Source organism: Gasterosteus aculeatus, chromosome 21 (assembly GCF_964276395.1).
Source record: "Gasterosteus aculeatus chromosome 21, fGasAcu3.hap1.1, whole genome shotgun sequence".
NCBI classification, from domain to species: Eukaryota; Metazoa; Chordata; class Actinopteri; order Perciformes; family Gasterosteidae; genus Gasterosteus; species Gasterosteus aculeatus.
Genome location: NC_135708.1, coordinates 18,790,173 through 18,805,909, shown reverse-complemented (window position 1 = coordinate 18,805,909; position 15,737 = coordinate 18,790,173). Strand labels below are relative to the sequence as shown.

At 52.5% G+C, this 15,737-nt stretch overlaps 1 protein-coding gene across 21 annotated transcripts in view; it reads right to left on the bottom strand.

Annotated features, from left to right (window-relative positions):
• arhgap21a (Rho GTPase activating protein 21a) overlaps positions 1–15,737 on the bottom strand; it is a 52,738-nt gene that overhangs the window by 7,531 nt on the left and 29,470 nt on the right. For 10 of the 21 annotated variants that reach the window (XM_078096165.1, XM_078096167.1, XM_078096170.1 and 7 more), the window contains 12 exons: positions 10,237–10,329; positions 9,421–9,499; positions 9,217–9,271; positions 7,556–7,579; positions 4,346–6,299; positions 1,576–1,722; positions 1,391–1,493; positions 1,255–1,291; positions 867–986; positions 425–724; positions 275–339; positions 40–188 (listed from right to left, as the gene is read on the bottom strand). In XM_078096165.1, the coding sequence (XP_077952291.1) occupies positions 40–188; positions 275–339; positions 425–724; positions 867–986; positions 1,255–1,291; positions 1,391–1,493; positions 1,576–1,722; positions 4,346–6,299; positions 7,556–7,579; positions 9,217–9,271; positions 9,421–9,499; positions 10,237–10,329 (3,126 nt within the window). Of the gene's footprint in view, positions 1–39; positions 189–274; positions 340–424; positions 725–866; positions 987–1,254; positions 1,292–1,390; positions 1,494–1,575; positions 1,723–4,345; positions 6,300–6,922; positions 7,169–7,555; positions 7,580–9,216; positions 9,272–9,420; positions 9,500–10,236; positions 10,330–15,737 lie in introns of those variants that run through there. The other 11 variants (XM_078096168.1, XM_078096156.1, XM_078096161.1 and 8 more) reach the window with 5 other exon arrangements.

The following is a 15,737-nucleotide window of genomic DNA, read 5'->3' as shown; positions in this document are numbered from 1 at the left end:
CTCCAAACGCCACGGACTCGCTAGGCTTCTTCCTCCTACCTTTGTGCATGTTCTTCCTCTCCTGCTCCGTTTTGGCTGTGGGAGGACTGGTGGCTTTGTTGTCCCCTTTGCCTCCCAGCAGCGTGTGCCTGATGCTCAGCGACTGGCGGGAGGGTTTGGGCGACGCCTCCGTCTTGCCGCCTGTCGGACTGCGTGGGACAGACAACACAAAATGAGCTTCCCGATCCGACCGACGCCTCTCTCTCTCTCTTTTACCCCTCGCTCGGCCCCTCACCTCATCAGGGTGTTGTACTCCTTGATCTTCCTGCTGATGAGGTCATGGCTGGTGAAGACCGAATTCTGAAGAGGAAAGAAGTGGATTGAGAAACAGGTGAAGGCTTGTCCCCGAACCTATCGGGCTCGGGTTTGAGCGCCGGACGCTCACCTCCTCGTCCATGTTGCCGTTCTCCTGTATGACCCGGATCCAGGCCAGCATGTCCTCCCGGTCCTCGGCCTGGAAGAGGTACTCGCAGTCCGACGTGGTCAGCCGCAGCACGTTCTTCCGCTTGGTGTCGCTGTACGAGATGTCGATGAGACACGCCTTGATGCTGATGGGCAGGGGCTCGTCCACCGCTTGGCAGTTGGCGTGAGCCTGTCCTTCCTTTTTGTCTTTGTACAGGCAAAGGTAGCGGCCTCTCAGCACGGCGTACATCTGTTTCCACGGGCGCATTCCTCCTCCCACGCGCTGCAGAAAAAGGTTGCGAACGGGAAAAAACGCGAAATGGAGCGAATTGAAATACATGGAGGACAAAAGGAAGCCACGGGTCCATGTGAAATGAACATACGTCCTGTTTATTAACGCGGTTATGCGGCCACGTGACGCCCACCTTGCTCTTCTCCGTATTCAGCTGCTTGAAGTGAAGCAAACCCTCCTTGGTGGCGTCGCAGAAGACGTCGGACGAAGAATCCCTCCTGGACCCCGAATCTTCGGATGACCTGTCCCCCGCCTGTGATGGGAGAGAACATTAACATCAAGTAAGACTGTTTGTGATGAGAAGCTTTTCAGGACCTCAGATGGCACGGTGAAGTTCATAGTTACGGAGAAGCATTAAATACAAACACAATAAGCCTCGGATTAATTATTCACCAGTTGTGCCTGACATCGGTTGTAAACGAGACGTTTTATCTTCTGGGTGTGAACTAGCGCGCTGATAAAGCAGCAGGACGTGCCGGTCATGTGACGTGCTTGATAAAAAAAATAGGGATTGAACTCACCTTCCTCAGACTCTTCAGACCAGGTATTAAAGACCTGCTGAATGGAAAAGCAGAGAATCAATGGGTATTGTTTTCACGCCAATCAATCCTTTAACGCTGTCTACAACGGGGGGGAGGTCAGGCTACAGAAACGCACCCTATGCCTTCTCCCCGGTAGTTATCCAGGCCTTCGTCATACGACTTGGACCGCTCCGTTTTTGTGCCGGAATCGGACTCGGCGACCGTGAGACGGAGGGAATCTGGCGAGAGGGGGACAAACCATCAATTGCAACCCGCCGGCTCCGTAGCTTTTCAGAAGCTTCCGCTGCCGCGTGGACACACCTTGGTCATGTGACAGGTGGCGTCGAATGAGAGGCGACAGAGAGCTGGGGCTCGGCGGGATGGTGGCGATGACGGGCGTCCCGCAGATGATGGCGCAGGCGGGGACGTGTGTGCTGTCCTGGTCGGTACTGGGACTGGACGGTTCGTCTGAGGACCGAAAGAGGGGAGTTAACTTCATCGCCGTTGGTTACTTTCCTCTCTGGGAACAAGGACGCCATGTGACGCAGACAACGTTAAGTCTTGATGATATATGGCTGAAAAGCTTCCTACCAACAGCAGATACTGGAGCCAAGACTTTGTCATGTTACATACAGAGAATAATAAATAAAACCTTCATGTAAACCAGATCCACTGCATAAGCATCTTCCGGCTGAGTTCGTATACAACTCTGGCGTTAATTCAGAGAACATTTGGTGCCGGAAATCCCCCAAAGACAAAGACAAATTCATCCCTTCTATCTCCTCTTGAATAAACAGCAGTAATAAAGCGTCGTCGTAGTGACACACGGGGCCAAAGCAGACGGTAGAAGGCCGGTCCCCTTTTAAAATAAACACATCAGCATTACATCAGCACAGACACGTGTCATAATGTCTGATACGCAATATCAGCCGGAGGGGCAAGCCCTAAAAGCAAATGAAGAGACGCATGCGATGAATCATATCAGCGGCCGCGCTGCCGCAGGGAGGGCAGGTAAAGCGTAATGTGGCACCGCCGACTTCAACACCGGGGAGTTAAGTAGAGCACTAACATGCGTTATTCAACTGTGACACAAGCCGTCATTATAGAATCACAAGCAAAAAACAGGCAAAAAAAGATCGAAAGGATTAAATTCCTGCAAATTCACCGATACAAATCTTCAACTTTCGCAACATTTGATAAAAAGCATCTGCTTGTAAGTTGTGTACAAATTACAGCTGTGAAATCTCCTCAAAGATATTTGCCGTGACTGCAGACCTCGTTCCTGCTCAGCGCGCCGTTAAGACTTTAAACAGGCGATTCCGATCTTAACACAAATAGTTAATGAAAAGGACTAATAATACTCTCATAACCCTTTTCTGTCTGAAGCGGTGTAGAGGCGGTGATGAGCTTAGCTTAGCATAATGACTGGAAACCAGAGAGCAGCTGACTTCTGTTTGACACAAACATGTTAGTGAGCTTCATTGATTATCTTTAGGCAGGCGAGCTTCTTCTTTCAGTCTTTATGCTAAGCTAAGCTAAGCTAACCAGCTGCCGGCTGTAGCTTTTCTTCCTTTTCTTCCTGAGGAAAAGCTCAGGAGAAGCCAGAGTTTCTCCTCGTCGGGGAGACGTGTCATTTTGTCCGTACTTCAGCAGGACTCATTGCAACATGTCTGGCAGAGGCCTAATGTACAGCAGTCGTTCCCTTCATTATTTGGAACTGTGCTATGAAATCTAACTGGAGCCGCAGGAATGCTCTTATTCCTCCGTTATGTCACAGTCCATTAGGACGATGCGCTCGGGTTTCTCCTGCCGAACAACGCGGGGGAAATAGGAGCCAATTCAGGGAGTGGGGTGGGGGTGTAGTTGGGAGAGCAGCCCGGTGTGCGAGAGTGTGTGTGTGTGTGTGTGTGTGTGTGTGTGTGTGTGCTGCCCTACTCAGGTGCCAAAAGGCGGTGAGAATCCGTCACTGTGGGCTGCAGTACAGTGTCCCATCGTCACACACCTGACTCCACGTCATCCAGAGTTCAAAACGCCACGAGGAACCACATTTATTTTCCCATTTAAATACCTACGCGACGCTGCCGACGCCAGACACAGAGCAACACAAACCCCGGGGCAGTTCCTGTACGACTGGTGATCCTCGGTGTATTATGATGACATTAAGACACAATAGAGGGCCTTGTTGCTCAAGAAGTGAGGAAGACCAGCTAACACTTGATATTTAGGGCCTTTTGTGACTTTATGAACCAAATCATGAAGCCAAAAATGAGCTGCGGGTGTTTTTTGCTGCTATCTGGTTCCCTTGGACAGAGGGGTATTTCTTTGTATCCAAAGAACAAGGAGGTATTAAAAGGGGAAAGGCGAGTTTGTTTTTAAGATTAAGGATATTAATGCAACAAAGAGGATACACGAATGTGAATTCCCTGCTCGTGCATCCTGTCCATCTCAGCTGCATCCAAAATGCTGCATGCAAAGTGGACACGGACAAACACACGCTCTCCTTTGCATTGGTCTCTCGTGTGGGATTATCTGAGCATGTAAAAGCCCCGATAGACACTCACACAACGGACGAACCACTGGAAATAATGCACACTTCATCATCAAGCACTGGGTACCCTCATTCTTTCATGAAATAAGCCAAACTTCTGAAATAATTTGCATGTTGCATCGTTGTCTTAGCGCGCACATCTGTACAAGGAGTTTCCCTAAATAAAACATCCTGATTTACATCTACAGCATTTCCTTTCCTTACTCAGGCAGGAAATAACACATCAATATGTCGGCCCAAGTGCATGATGCCAACGTGGATAAAACCGATTTCGGCCTGAAGACGGAGATTGGAGATAGATTGGTCACGCAACAACGTGCGCTCGACGTTCACTCAGCTCGTTAAGAGCCTGGCGGCAACTTGTTCTGGACTCCAACTGGCTGAAGAGTCTGCACAGCTTTCACGCACAGACGTACTCCTCCACCCACACAAACACACGCCGCGTCATCCTTTCACCCCGAGCGCCGACCCCCGTCACCGCTGTTGCTATAGAAACGTGAATCGTTTAAAGAGAAGGCGGTGTGCAGACTAGTGCCGTCTTACCTATGAAGGGGATGGAATCCAGCGAGCCGTCCAGGTCGTTGGAGCCGGACTTCAGTCGAGCGTCTCCGAGCCGCCGGAGATGCGTCTCCTTGAAGCCGTCACTCGAGGTCCTGCACATGGCTCCATCCGCAGAGCCCGCCTTCACCAGTGGCGGGGTCCTGCGAGTCACTCCTCCCTGGTTGTCATTAAGAGCCAGCACATAGGACGGAGGGCGGATGTGGGGGGGTCCGGAGTTTTTGTCCCTTCTTAGGACGACGACTATCGCGTCCGGCCCTTCTACGCCTTCCGACAGGCCGCCGTTAATCCGCGGGAGGGCGCCGGTGGAACTGGACATTTCTCTGGCCCTGGGCGTTTGGGTGACAGCGACGTTAGAGGTGGAGGAACCAGAGGAAGAGGCAGCAGCAACTACACTTTGTAGTTGTTTCTGCAAAGGCAGTTTAGAGGAGGTACCGGAGCAAGAGGAGGACCTGGCCGCCAACCCGGACTCCAACCTGCTCTCCATTTTCAGACTGTCCGCCCGGCCTCTGTGCTGCAGATGCAGAGGCGACGAGTAGCACAGGTGGTTGCCCACGATGTTGGCTCTTTGGTCTTTGGGAGGGTCTATGGCTCTTGCGGACGATAAGGCAGGTGGAGGTTCTGAGATGGCGTTTTTAACAGACAGGCGCGATGGTCTCATTACGACCCCGTCTGTCCTCGGCGTTGGCGCGATATCCGTCGTGAATTTGGTAAACACAGGAGCGGAGTTCGACAACCCACCTTCTCGCCCGGTGAGACTCCTGTTCAGGTGGGGCAGGGCTCTGGGGCCCGCCCCCTGCCTGCTGGCTCTGGCTTCCTCCCCGCGACACAGCATCATCCGGTCCTCCAGCACCGCCCTGTCTCCAAACGCCGCCGAGCCCGCCGGTTCTCCCGGCCGCTGCCCCAGGTAGTCACAAGACCGCGCCCGGGGTTCTGGCACTCCGGCGGGGCTGGAGAAAGGCAGAGCGTCCTCGGAGGCACTCCGAGGCCAAGGTACGCCTGGCGGCGCCCTCCCGCCTCCACCGCCGAGCCTCTCTTGGGAGACGCTACGCAACGAAGTCCCTGCGGCGCCCTCGCTGCTCGGATCCACCCCGCGTTCAATCGAGGTGCTTCTCCATCTCACCTGAGAGCCCGGCGCCCCTCGCGGAGGGGTGCTGGGGGCCGGCGGCGTGCGTTGCTGGGCATAGGCGGAGGTGGAGTTGGCCGCCGCGCGCAAGCTGTCCAGGCGCTCCTGGATGGTGCGGCAACCGTACGTGTGCAGCCTCTTGGTGTCTATGTAGTCCTTGTAGGTGGTGTAGTTTTTCCAGTCGATGTTCTGGTGCGGGGAGGTGGAGGGGGTTGTGGGAGAGGGGGAGTAGTGGTTGCCGCCGGGCGAGGCGGCGGAGGAGAAGGTGTCCGGCGAGGCAGCAGTGGCCCGTACGGCTGGAGACAATGAGTCCGGACAGGGAGCGCCGGGTCTGGCTGGAGGGGAGCAGGCCGGGCTGTCTGCAGGGCGGGACGAGGGGTACCGCACCTGTGCCCCCCCGGGTGCCGAGGGAACAAGCGGCCTGGGGGCGGCCGAGGATTCTGCCGAGGGGCTGTGCCGGTTTTCCTCTGTCCTGTGGCTGGGTCCGGCCCGGGCCACCCGGGACCCCCGGTCAACTGGATCAGGAGGCATCGCCGCCGTCCTCACGCTCTCGCTGCAGACACAAACCGCCGTCTGGGACTTCGACCCCTGCGGGGGCGCGGCGGGGCTCTTTTCCGCGGCGCCCCCTCTCCTTGCCGGTCCTTGAGCCGGCCCCGGGGGGCTCTCGGTGACTGCGGCGGGCTCCGATGTCTGAGCCATGGCCGCGGACTTGACTTCTATCCGAGGGTAGCATATGGGAGGGGGCTCGGGGATGTTCTGGGCATTTCCGCTGTAAGCATCATTTCCTTTGAGATATGCATCCTGGGAATACGCCTGCAAGAGATTACGGGACATAATGTCACTCTGAGCAGAAGTCGGGAAGCTGAAGGAGAACATCTCAGCCGACCAGGGACACGGTGCACTGGAACAGAAGAACTATTGTTGCAAATGCCGAAAGAATCCCAGGTTTCAGGTAGCTGTTCTATACGATGAATTCACCGGCGCATCCCACCCACGACCTCATCTAACATACAGCTAGAGTATCCGACAGTGTGGTTGCTCACATCTCGAGGGTGGAGATTGAATGATAACCCGCCCGGTGTCTTTTATTGACTCGAGTGAGCTGATTAGATTATCAGCAAGACAAACACTGACACTGAATTCCCTGTGACAGACGGCTGAGATCCGCCGGTCCGTAACAATAAAACAACAGCGCCGCTAAAAGCAGACGCAGCGCTTCGGTGCTTTTCTTCCTAAACTAACACTCTGCTTCGGTTACGGTTTCTCAATCGTTCCCTTGGAGACCGCAAACAAAAGTCGCGGCATGCCGCGATACAAATGAAGTAACAGATGAGGAAACAGGTGAGATAGCCGGCCAAGCAAATAAGCGGAGAGAGAAGGCTGGAAAGTCCAGAATCTCGCCCCCCCCCCCCCGTGGAGCCCGCGGCCTCACTCACCTTTGGCACTGGGGAGTGCGCCCTGAGGCAGGACGAGAGGACGAACGGGGGACGCCTCTGTCTGCCTTTGGCGGCTAACGCCACTTCTGTCAGCATGGCGCCGCGAACCTACTCTCTCACTGCAGCTGCTCGGGCCGTCTCCTCCACTCAAACCTGAGCCGACACCACGGCGTCTAGCTAGTCGGAGTTCGGAGAAAAGTCCTGGTGTGGCACACTGAACGCGGGACATGTCCTCATCCTCGCGGCACGAGGACGCTCGGGGAAGTGAAGAGGGGCAGAGCCGAGGTGTTGGGACTATAATCGGTTGCAGTGTCGGGTTACGACTGCACTGAGGGCAATTCTGCGGCTCGGTTCCTCCCTCTGGATTTGCATCCGGCATTCGGTTAAATAGAAAACCAATTTCCTCAAAGGGCAAAGTACAGGCAAAGTGCAAGATCATTGTTTTTTTTCCCAGTTTTTCCAGTACACACATCATTCCCTTAACCTGAAACCGCAGAAAAGTAACCTGCGAATACTAAATGGCGCGTGCTGGACGGAGCCTCTAGAGAGAGAAAGCTCTAAAGGCGGTGAGACATGTGACACGAGCCCTGCAGCAGGAGGAAAGTGATTAGTCAGTGTGGTTTCCCTTCTTACCAGAGCAGTGATGTCCCTGGAAAACTGCAGTCCACAGGTTAGAGAAGCGCAGGCAGAGAGAAGAAAAGGGGGAGTGAAGAGAAGCACACAGGTGAGCACAGAGAAGTGGAAGTCTGTCCGACTTCAGCGCTGCTAAAAATAGCGCAGCAGAGGAAGGAGAAGAAAGAAGAACTTCAGCAATGTGGCTTTCCCTCTCCTCACCCCCATTATTTCCTCCCTCCTCACCTGTGGCACCCACCCCTCCCCTCTCCTCCCCCACCCTCCTCCTCCTCCCCGCGCTAAAAACACTCTTCATCCTCTCGCTGGATGCGTGAGGCGCTGCTCTGTCGGTCGTGCGGTCACGTCGGGGGCGAGCGTGAGACGCCCGCCCGCCCGCCCGCCCGCCGCCGTGTGAGCAGAGAGGAGTCAGCCGACACCCCCTCTGGTCTCCCAAAACCACCGAGCAGGTCCACGTGGACCGGCTGTACGGACGCCGCCGCTCGTACTTGAATCAGAGTCATTTCTGCTCCTCGTGTGACGTGGATGAGAAGGTGTGTGTGTGTGTGTGCGTGTGTGTGTGTGTGTGTGTGTGTGTGTTCTGACGTTTAGGGAAAGGGCTCGATCGTGATTCTCACACACTTTTCAAAATGGGAAACGAATCAGAAACAGAAATGTTTGCCACTTAAAAACCCTCAACCCATAAAAGATTCCAAGAAACTATCAAGTAAAGTAAAGCGATTCCTAATTGACGTTAAGTTGAACTTTTTCTCAATAAGGAGAAAGAGACAATTGCTTCATTGAAATCCGTCAGCCTTGTGAGACACATTCCAAAACGCCAAAAGCATGTTCCTGTGGCTTTTTCTGTTTTTAGCCAACAAGCTATGTGTGGAATTTAGCAAAACACTGGGATCCGACTGGGGTCACTGCCTCCCGTGAAGGCGGAGCGGCGCTGGTTTATCGTCTGCGGGGCCCTGGAGCCTGACTGCTGGCGCGGGCCGGCTGTTTGCATCACCGAGCTGTGGCATGACGTCTTGCTCCGCTTACTTCTGCCGGAAGCCGTGAGCCTAACCGGGGCCGAGAAGCACACAGCCAGACAGCTCACGTCGGCCCCCCCGATGGTGGAGGTGTGGGACGGGTCGAGTGGGTGGGAGGACTTAACGTGTCTCAACACAGGTGGGACCATTGCAGATACCTAGAAAGTCCAGCTGTGGCGCTTTAAATATCAGGCCCTGCGTGGCAAATGTTTTACGATGGCATCATGTAAAACGGTGCCGTCCGGTGATGGCGGTGCAATAAAGCTTATCTGCTGCGGCTCGCTGGTCAACACTCGCTCCCTTTGTCCGCGAGTCGGACTCCAGTCGGACGTGACTCAGAGGGGAGCGTCGCTCGCCAAAACAATATGAATATTTATCCCTGTGTTGAGTACAGAGCGGAGGTCAGGCTAGCTTAGCTTAGCTTAGCTTAAGTAGAATTGGCCAATGAACTTTTGACATTTTCTCATGCACAGGTTACACGAACAAGACACGACCAAGTTGAAAATACATTGGAATTGCAATTAAACTGATGGATGTTTTGAAACTGCTTTGAAATGCGAACCTGTCTGGTATAAAAACGCATGGTTTTCTGCCGTAAAAGTCAAGCATTCTTAAGCACACATGCAATATTTACTCATGAATGCTTACCAGCTGCAAAATGTCCTCATCCTTTGGCATCACACACAGTTCCAGTGAGGCATCGCTGATAGTGGGAAGGGGGGAGATGATGAACATGAGAGAAGGAGAGAGACAGAAACTATTATGACGCTAACCGACCTGAAGTTGAACTTTGAGTAAAAACTCGTCTTAAAATAAGTCGTACTATTAAATGTTTAGTGCGGGCAATCGTACCTGTTCTGGATCAAAGCTATAACTTGCGAGTAGGTTTTTCCAATGATGCTCTCGCCGTTCACCTTGACTATCCGGTCCCCTGCAGAGGACGGGGGGGGGGAATCACAAACCTGCTCTTTAAACCAAAGAAACTAAAGTGATCCGACCTTCAGTCAATGTGGTTATCGACCGAAGAAAAGCACTCGGGAGAAGCTGCGTCAAGCACAAACACACCGCATCAAAGGGAGAATACCAATACGTGTTTATTTGAAGAGCCTAATGTGAAGATCCATGTCCATTCAAGCTTTGTGAAGATGGCCATCTTACAGGAAGAGAGGCGAGGTGAGTTTAGGGGAGAAACCAGATAATTGTGGGAACACTGCACTCCCTTTTCCCAGGAGAGGAGAGCGAGCAGATAAAAGGAGACAGTTTAGACCACTTAACACTTCCTGTAACACACGGGGCCGATGTGGCCATGACGCGGGTTTCTCTGCAGAAGTATTTCTCTTCTCATTTCCTCGCTGCTTAAAATCCGAAGTGATTCACGAGTCAGCAAGACAGAAAGTAAGTGGGAGACGGAATCAAGGAGAGGTTGTAATAACACAGTGCATGTTACACTTTGTTCAGCCTCCCACGAAAGACCCATCTGTTATTTTGTAACTCGTATCTGTTTGTCCTGGCGGGAAACAAGGAAGCGGGAATCACCGACGGAGCAAACGTGAAGAAATCTTGGCGCTTTGAGGTGAAATGTGAGACGGGACGAGGTAGTCGGAAGACCAGCCGGTTATAGAGACGGTGTGTGTGTGTGTGTGTGTGTGTGTGTGTGTGTGTGTGTACCTGTACAGAGTCCAGCTCCGTGGGCGGGGCCTCCCTCCTTCACTTGCTTGACGAAAATGGTGTCCATTGGCTCCAGACGGTTCCGCTGTCGCCCTGGCAACAGGAGAGCACACAGTGAGGAAGAGCGAGGCCAGATCGCATTGCCTCCGCTACACACCCCCACCCTCTCCACCCGCCCCCCCGTAGATATAGAAATATGATGACATAGATGGATGGAACCGGAAGAAACCACATGGGTTCCTGGAGTTTGATCAGCACCACAATTTATTTAGCTGAGAGTCGTTTTCATTATCGATTAAATGAACAATTATTAATGCCATTTTCCAACATATCCGATGGAATTAGAAACTGAGCCCAGTGGTCCTCGTTCCTTCTCAATCATCTCCTCCGGCTTCTACTGCAACACTTGCTGCTTCGGAGAAACACGTGAGACGAGTGAAAAGTTGCAGAACAAAATGTAAGAACGCCTTAAAACCTCAGGTGACGTCATCAAAAGCCCGCTGATCGTCAACTAACTGTTTCTGCACGGCAAGAATAATACTCGGCAAAGTGCTTCACCCTCAACTGCAATCAGCATGATTGATGCTCTAGTAGCCTGAGAAGGTTTTATGAAACCACACTGAGGAACGTCCCCGTACATCCCCAACGCTCGGTCTCCTGATGCTGTGGGACGTGTCCTGAGCTGCGGAGCGAGGAGAGGCCGCGGGACGTCGTGCCGTGCTGAGAGCGTGGGTGGAAATCTAGAGGAGGAAGTCCAGCTAATCAAGACGAATGCACCATATGTGATTGAGAGCAATTATGCGCACGCATTAAAGAGGGAGCGGCCGTGTTGGTGCGACCAATTAGGACGGCGAAAAGACTGCAAAATCGTCTTTAAGCCTCCGTCTCAGTTGGCCTCAGCTGCCTCTGAGAGCTCGGAGGCTTCGTTGCATCAGAGCCCCCCCCTGCTGTGTTTTTCCCCTGGGGGGGCGCCGCCGGAGTGCGCACGCTCCTCCCGCGGAGACGCCCCGCTTCTCGTCCACACAGACGCAGTCGGGACCATCGGGGGGCGTGAGCGGCCCTGAACAGCTGGACCGCAGCTGAGGAGCAAACCTGACAAAGAGGCGAGAGCTGTTTTGGGATCAGTTTCCTCGACGTGGTCCAGGAATCCGAACCGGACTCTGGAAGACCTTCTCCCTCAGAATCCTGAGCTGCTTTGGGTTCATGTTGCTGCTGAGACGCTGCCGTGTCTGCTGAGATGATTCATTCTGTGAGGACCGCTTGTCAAATTCACTCCGCTGCCTCCCCCCGGTGGCCCAAACCGTTACTGCAGACTATTTCAACGAGCGCAGTTAAAACCATCTCCGTCCGATTAAAGTCAAGAGCACATAAAGTGAGTTTAAACAAACACTCGAACGGACTCCAGCATCACTTTGCTTGGCTTTGCCGGGAGGACTACAAGACGAAAGGTCACAGCTTCGACCCCCGTCACCGGCGGCGGGCCCTGAGGGCGTTTGGGTGTCAAACACACTCTAGTTCCGACAGATGTTCAGCACAGCTGCAGGCTTGTTCTTCACCCAGTAGAAGGCAGTGCAGCACATGTTGTGCTCCTTCTGAGTGAACAGGATCAGACTAATTCTACTACTTATTCTACTACTTCTACTACTACTTCTACTTTTTTGCATGACAAAGCTTCACACGCATATGAAGAGAAATAAATAAGTAAATGCCCTCGCAGGCCGTCACAGAACATGATGTGTAATGTTACCGACACACCGTAGGAAACCAGAGGTGAAGGTACAGATGTTAACAAAGCCCCATAACACCCCCCCGCCCCCCCCCCCTCGTTTCCTCTGGGTACTCGGCAAAGTCCCAATCATGAGCCAATCTCACCGAGCTCCCATTCGGCTGCACAAATTGGATTTCTGGATGTTTCCGTGTCACGCAGCTGGATGAACCGGATTAAATGTGAAAATCTAAAGCTCTAAATATTATTATTTTGTTTGACCAAAGCATCAGCTACTGTGTGGATGCAATGCACCCGCCTGCCTCTGAACGGGAAGTGGTTCGTTCACACCACATCTGCTTTGGTAAGCAGGTGCTTGAGGCAGATCTTAGTTCAAATTACAGTAAATATATGTGCAGCTCCCCACATCAACGCCGCTCAGTAACTTTAGGTGGACTTCTAGCCAGTCAAACTGCTGTTGTGGAAACATTTGACTGTAAAAAGCAACAAATGGCGTTGTTTGTTTGTTTGTTTGTTTGCTGGCTTCAGCTCCGAGCACAACCACGCCTCAAATTTAATTACATATGAACGTATACATGGATTTTTTTCCTTACTGTGCGTTTTTTGCGTCTCTGATCTACTGTAGTTGTTACGGGTGGGAGGGGGGGGCTGGGCCGGCTCACTGCATTAACCCCCCCTCCGCTCGTCTGTGTGAGTCTGGCATCTGGATGCAACCTTTACAGATGTGCTTCTTGGCGCTGAAGAGAGGAGCGGCGTGTGTGCGCTGCGATGGCTGTCGCCGTCGGCTCCCTTCCAGCGCAGGAATCAAGTGCACTTTACATAAATCCATAAAGTCCAGCTCCCTTCAAAAGGAGGCTGTTCACTGCAGAACTCGTCCTCGGGAGAAACCGGAACCGCTCGGCGGCGTCAGGAAAACGCGGGAGTGGAACTCGGCCTCCGCCACCCCCGCCCCCCCGTTCCCATGAAGAGGAACGCTCCAAGCGCAACTCTGCTCAGGAGGCTTGAACTCTGCTAAAACAACCTGCCTGGTCTCCAGGAAACACGCAATAAACCCACAACCGCGACCTCCGGGTCAGCCTCAAAGCCCCCGGCTCTACAGACAGCCGTTTGTCCTCACGTGTAGGCATGTTTACAGCATGTTCCACGCAGCGGTCACAAAGAAAATACGTTATATTGACCGAATTATCTTTTTCGGGACCTGCATCAAATGTGTAAAAAGGTCTGAAAACAATACGTATCTCATCTTTTACGAAGCGCGGCTCGCGAGGAGGATTCATAAGTGCTCGTTAATTGTTAATGAGGCAAACGGCAGAAAGTCGGTGTGTCAGATGATTGTTTCCTATTGTAACAGAGACACATGTGGAAAGATATCGTGTACACAAGAATGTGTGAAACGCAGCAGCGCTGCGTTCCTGCAGGGTGAGGATCGTTTCAAAATAAGTCATTTCCTGGACTGTAACGCTGTTGACCTGAAAGACACACGGCTGACCGACATCACAACACACACACACACACACACACGCACACACATGCACACAACTGGTGTTTTTACAGCACAGACAGACAGGAAGCTGGATGAGAACTTTCCATCCACTTTTTTGCTCTATGAATTCCAAATACCAAAAGAGAGGATATACTAACCACACCAACAAAAAAAATAACTCCAGTGTTTTGTTTCTGTGAAAAGAGTCAAACTTTCTGGGAAACAAGTGACCAACGTCTGGAACCAGCTGATTTCAGCCCAAAATACAGCTTTAAGCCGGAAAGCTGTAACTTCTTTCCCGCCTCGGCCAAATAAAAGGGAGAAATCCCCCCAAAAAAGTCTTAAAACAAACAAACAGAAAAGTTAACCGAGGGGAATAAATGCTCGATTGCATTTGGATATTTGCCTAAAAAGCTTTTATGACTTCAGACTCAACGTTCATCGAAGTCAACAAGTTGTCACATTTACAACCACTGACGCTCGACACGAAAGAGGCTGTCGGGAATTCCGAGCGCGGGCAGAATCGAACCGCAGCGAGATTCAGCGTCGGAGATCACGTATTGGACGGATTCGAGCTGCAGTCCGGCAGGGAAAGAGGCCCAGACGGAGAAAGAAATGCAGAGAGGTTCGAGGCAAACGTTTCGGAGCGGGCTCGAGTTAAAGAAGGCGGGGCGGGGCGGGGGAAGAGCCCACCGGAGAGACCCGGTGGGATTCTGTTTGCTTGTGCTGCCTCGCGCGCCCCGCTGCAGACTTCATGGGAACCAACTCAAATCTGAAAAAAATGGAAACAAAGCAGAGGAGAAGCGTCTCACGCCGAGTGAAAAACAAATATTTAAACAGATGGAGAAGGTTTTCCCCGGCGTTGCCGAGCGCGCCGCCGGATTCGTGAGCGCGGCGGCCTCGTTTCGGACTTCACCCTCCGACGCGCCGCTGACGCGTGCAGCTGGAGGGAAGGAGACACGCGAGGAGGGAGGGAAGGAGAGAGGAAGTGAGATAGAGGAGGAAGATCTGGTATGTAGACAACCGCCGTGAAAGGAAATAAACCCATCCGAACTCTGTGCACTGTGCACCCACATGCTCCGTTTTGATGTTTACGCCTGTGTGTCTACGCCGATGTGCGTTTTCTGTTTTGTTTTCCAGCAACAATAACCAGAGGAGAACGCAGATCTTATGAATGTAAAAAAAACAACACGAACGCGTTGGATGTTTTATCTCAATCATCTGCGTGTCTCCTCGCGGTATTTCCTGGGGGTTGCGGGGGGCGTGACCGGCAGTGTGCTGGGTGGTCACACAGCAACAATAACAACTCGCAGGCGTCAAGAGAGAAATGACACCACAAAAGCTAAAAAAAAAAACGCAGCTTCCTTCATTTGCTGAAACGTCACTTTTGGGGTTGAGCAACGCGTTTTTTGCCGTAAACAATATTCTGAGAGTGGTTTCTATTATTCCGTTATATAACCTTCACGAGGGATTATGCGAGGATTGGATTGCATTAGTTTCAGCGCGGTGTGTGTTTTATAAACAGTGAGGATCACTGGGAGCCAGAGTCAGATTGGAAGTTGGACACAAATTACAAACAGCATCAGTCAGGTCGTCCAACATGCTGTAATTAGGGGACCAACTGGCTGCAGCCGTAAACAGAATAGACACTTCGGCACGAGATGAACCGACGTTTGGATCCGTGTTTATCTCTGAGGCCTTTTCTTTATAATAAGATCCAGCTCAGATAAAATGATAACGTGACCTCTAGATTTTAGCATTTTTCTGATGACTCAATTGCTTGTTGAACTTCAATTACTTTCACGTTTGTTTATTTCCATATTCCAACTATGACTTTATACTCTTGTCCCGTGCTTCTCTCTATTACGGTGTCATTTTGATTCTCATCGTACCGGCTGATCCGCTGGGGCGCTCCCACCTGTCAACACCATCACCTCTGCAGAGAGGGAAGGAGTTATGAGAGGCTCTTTAACGCGTCGACGTGCGTCTCGAATGGGGCGGGTGGACGTGCAGGGGTTAAACAAGGGCGTGTGTGTGGAGGGGGGGGGGGGGGGGGGGGGGGTGGTGGTAAGGAATGTGACACCAAGGGCCAAGAGGGATGATGAGGGACACTTGCAGGAATCTCTCAATTTCCCGTTGGGAGGCGGACAAAAGGGAGAGAATAATCACCCTGCTCTGACCCCGGGTCCCTCCTTCCCCTGTCCTCTCATGCCGTAACGGTTCCCCGAATCACACCTGCTGGGGCTTTGGCTTCGCAACAAGCCAAACAAACAGCCGCTGACCATAATCTGC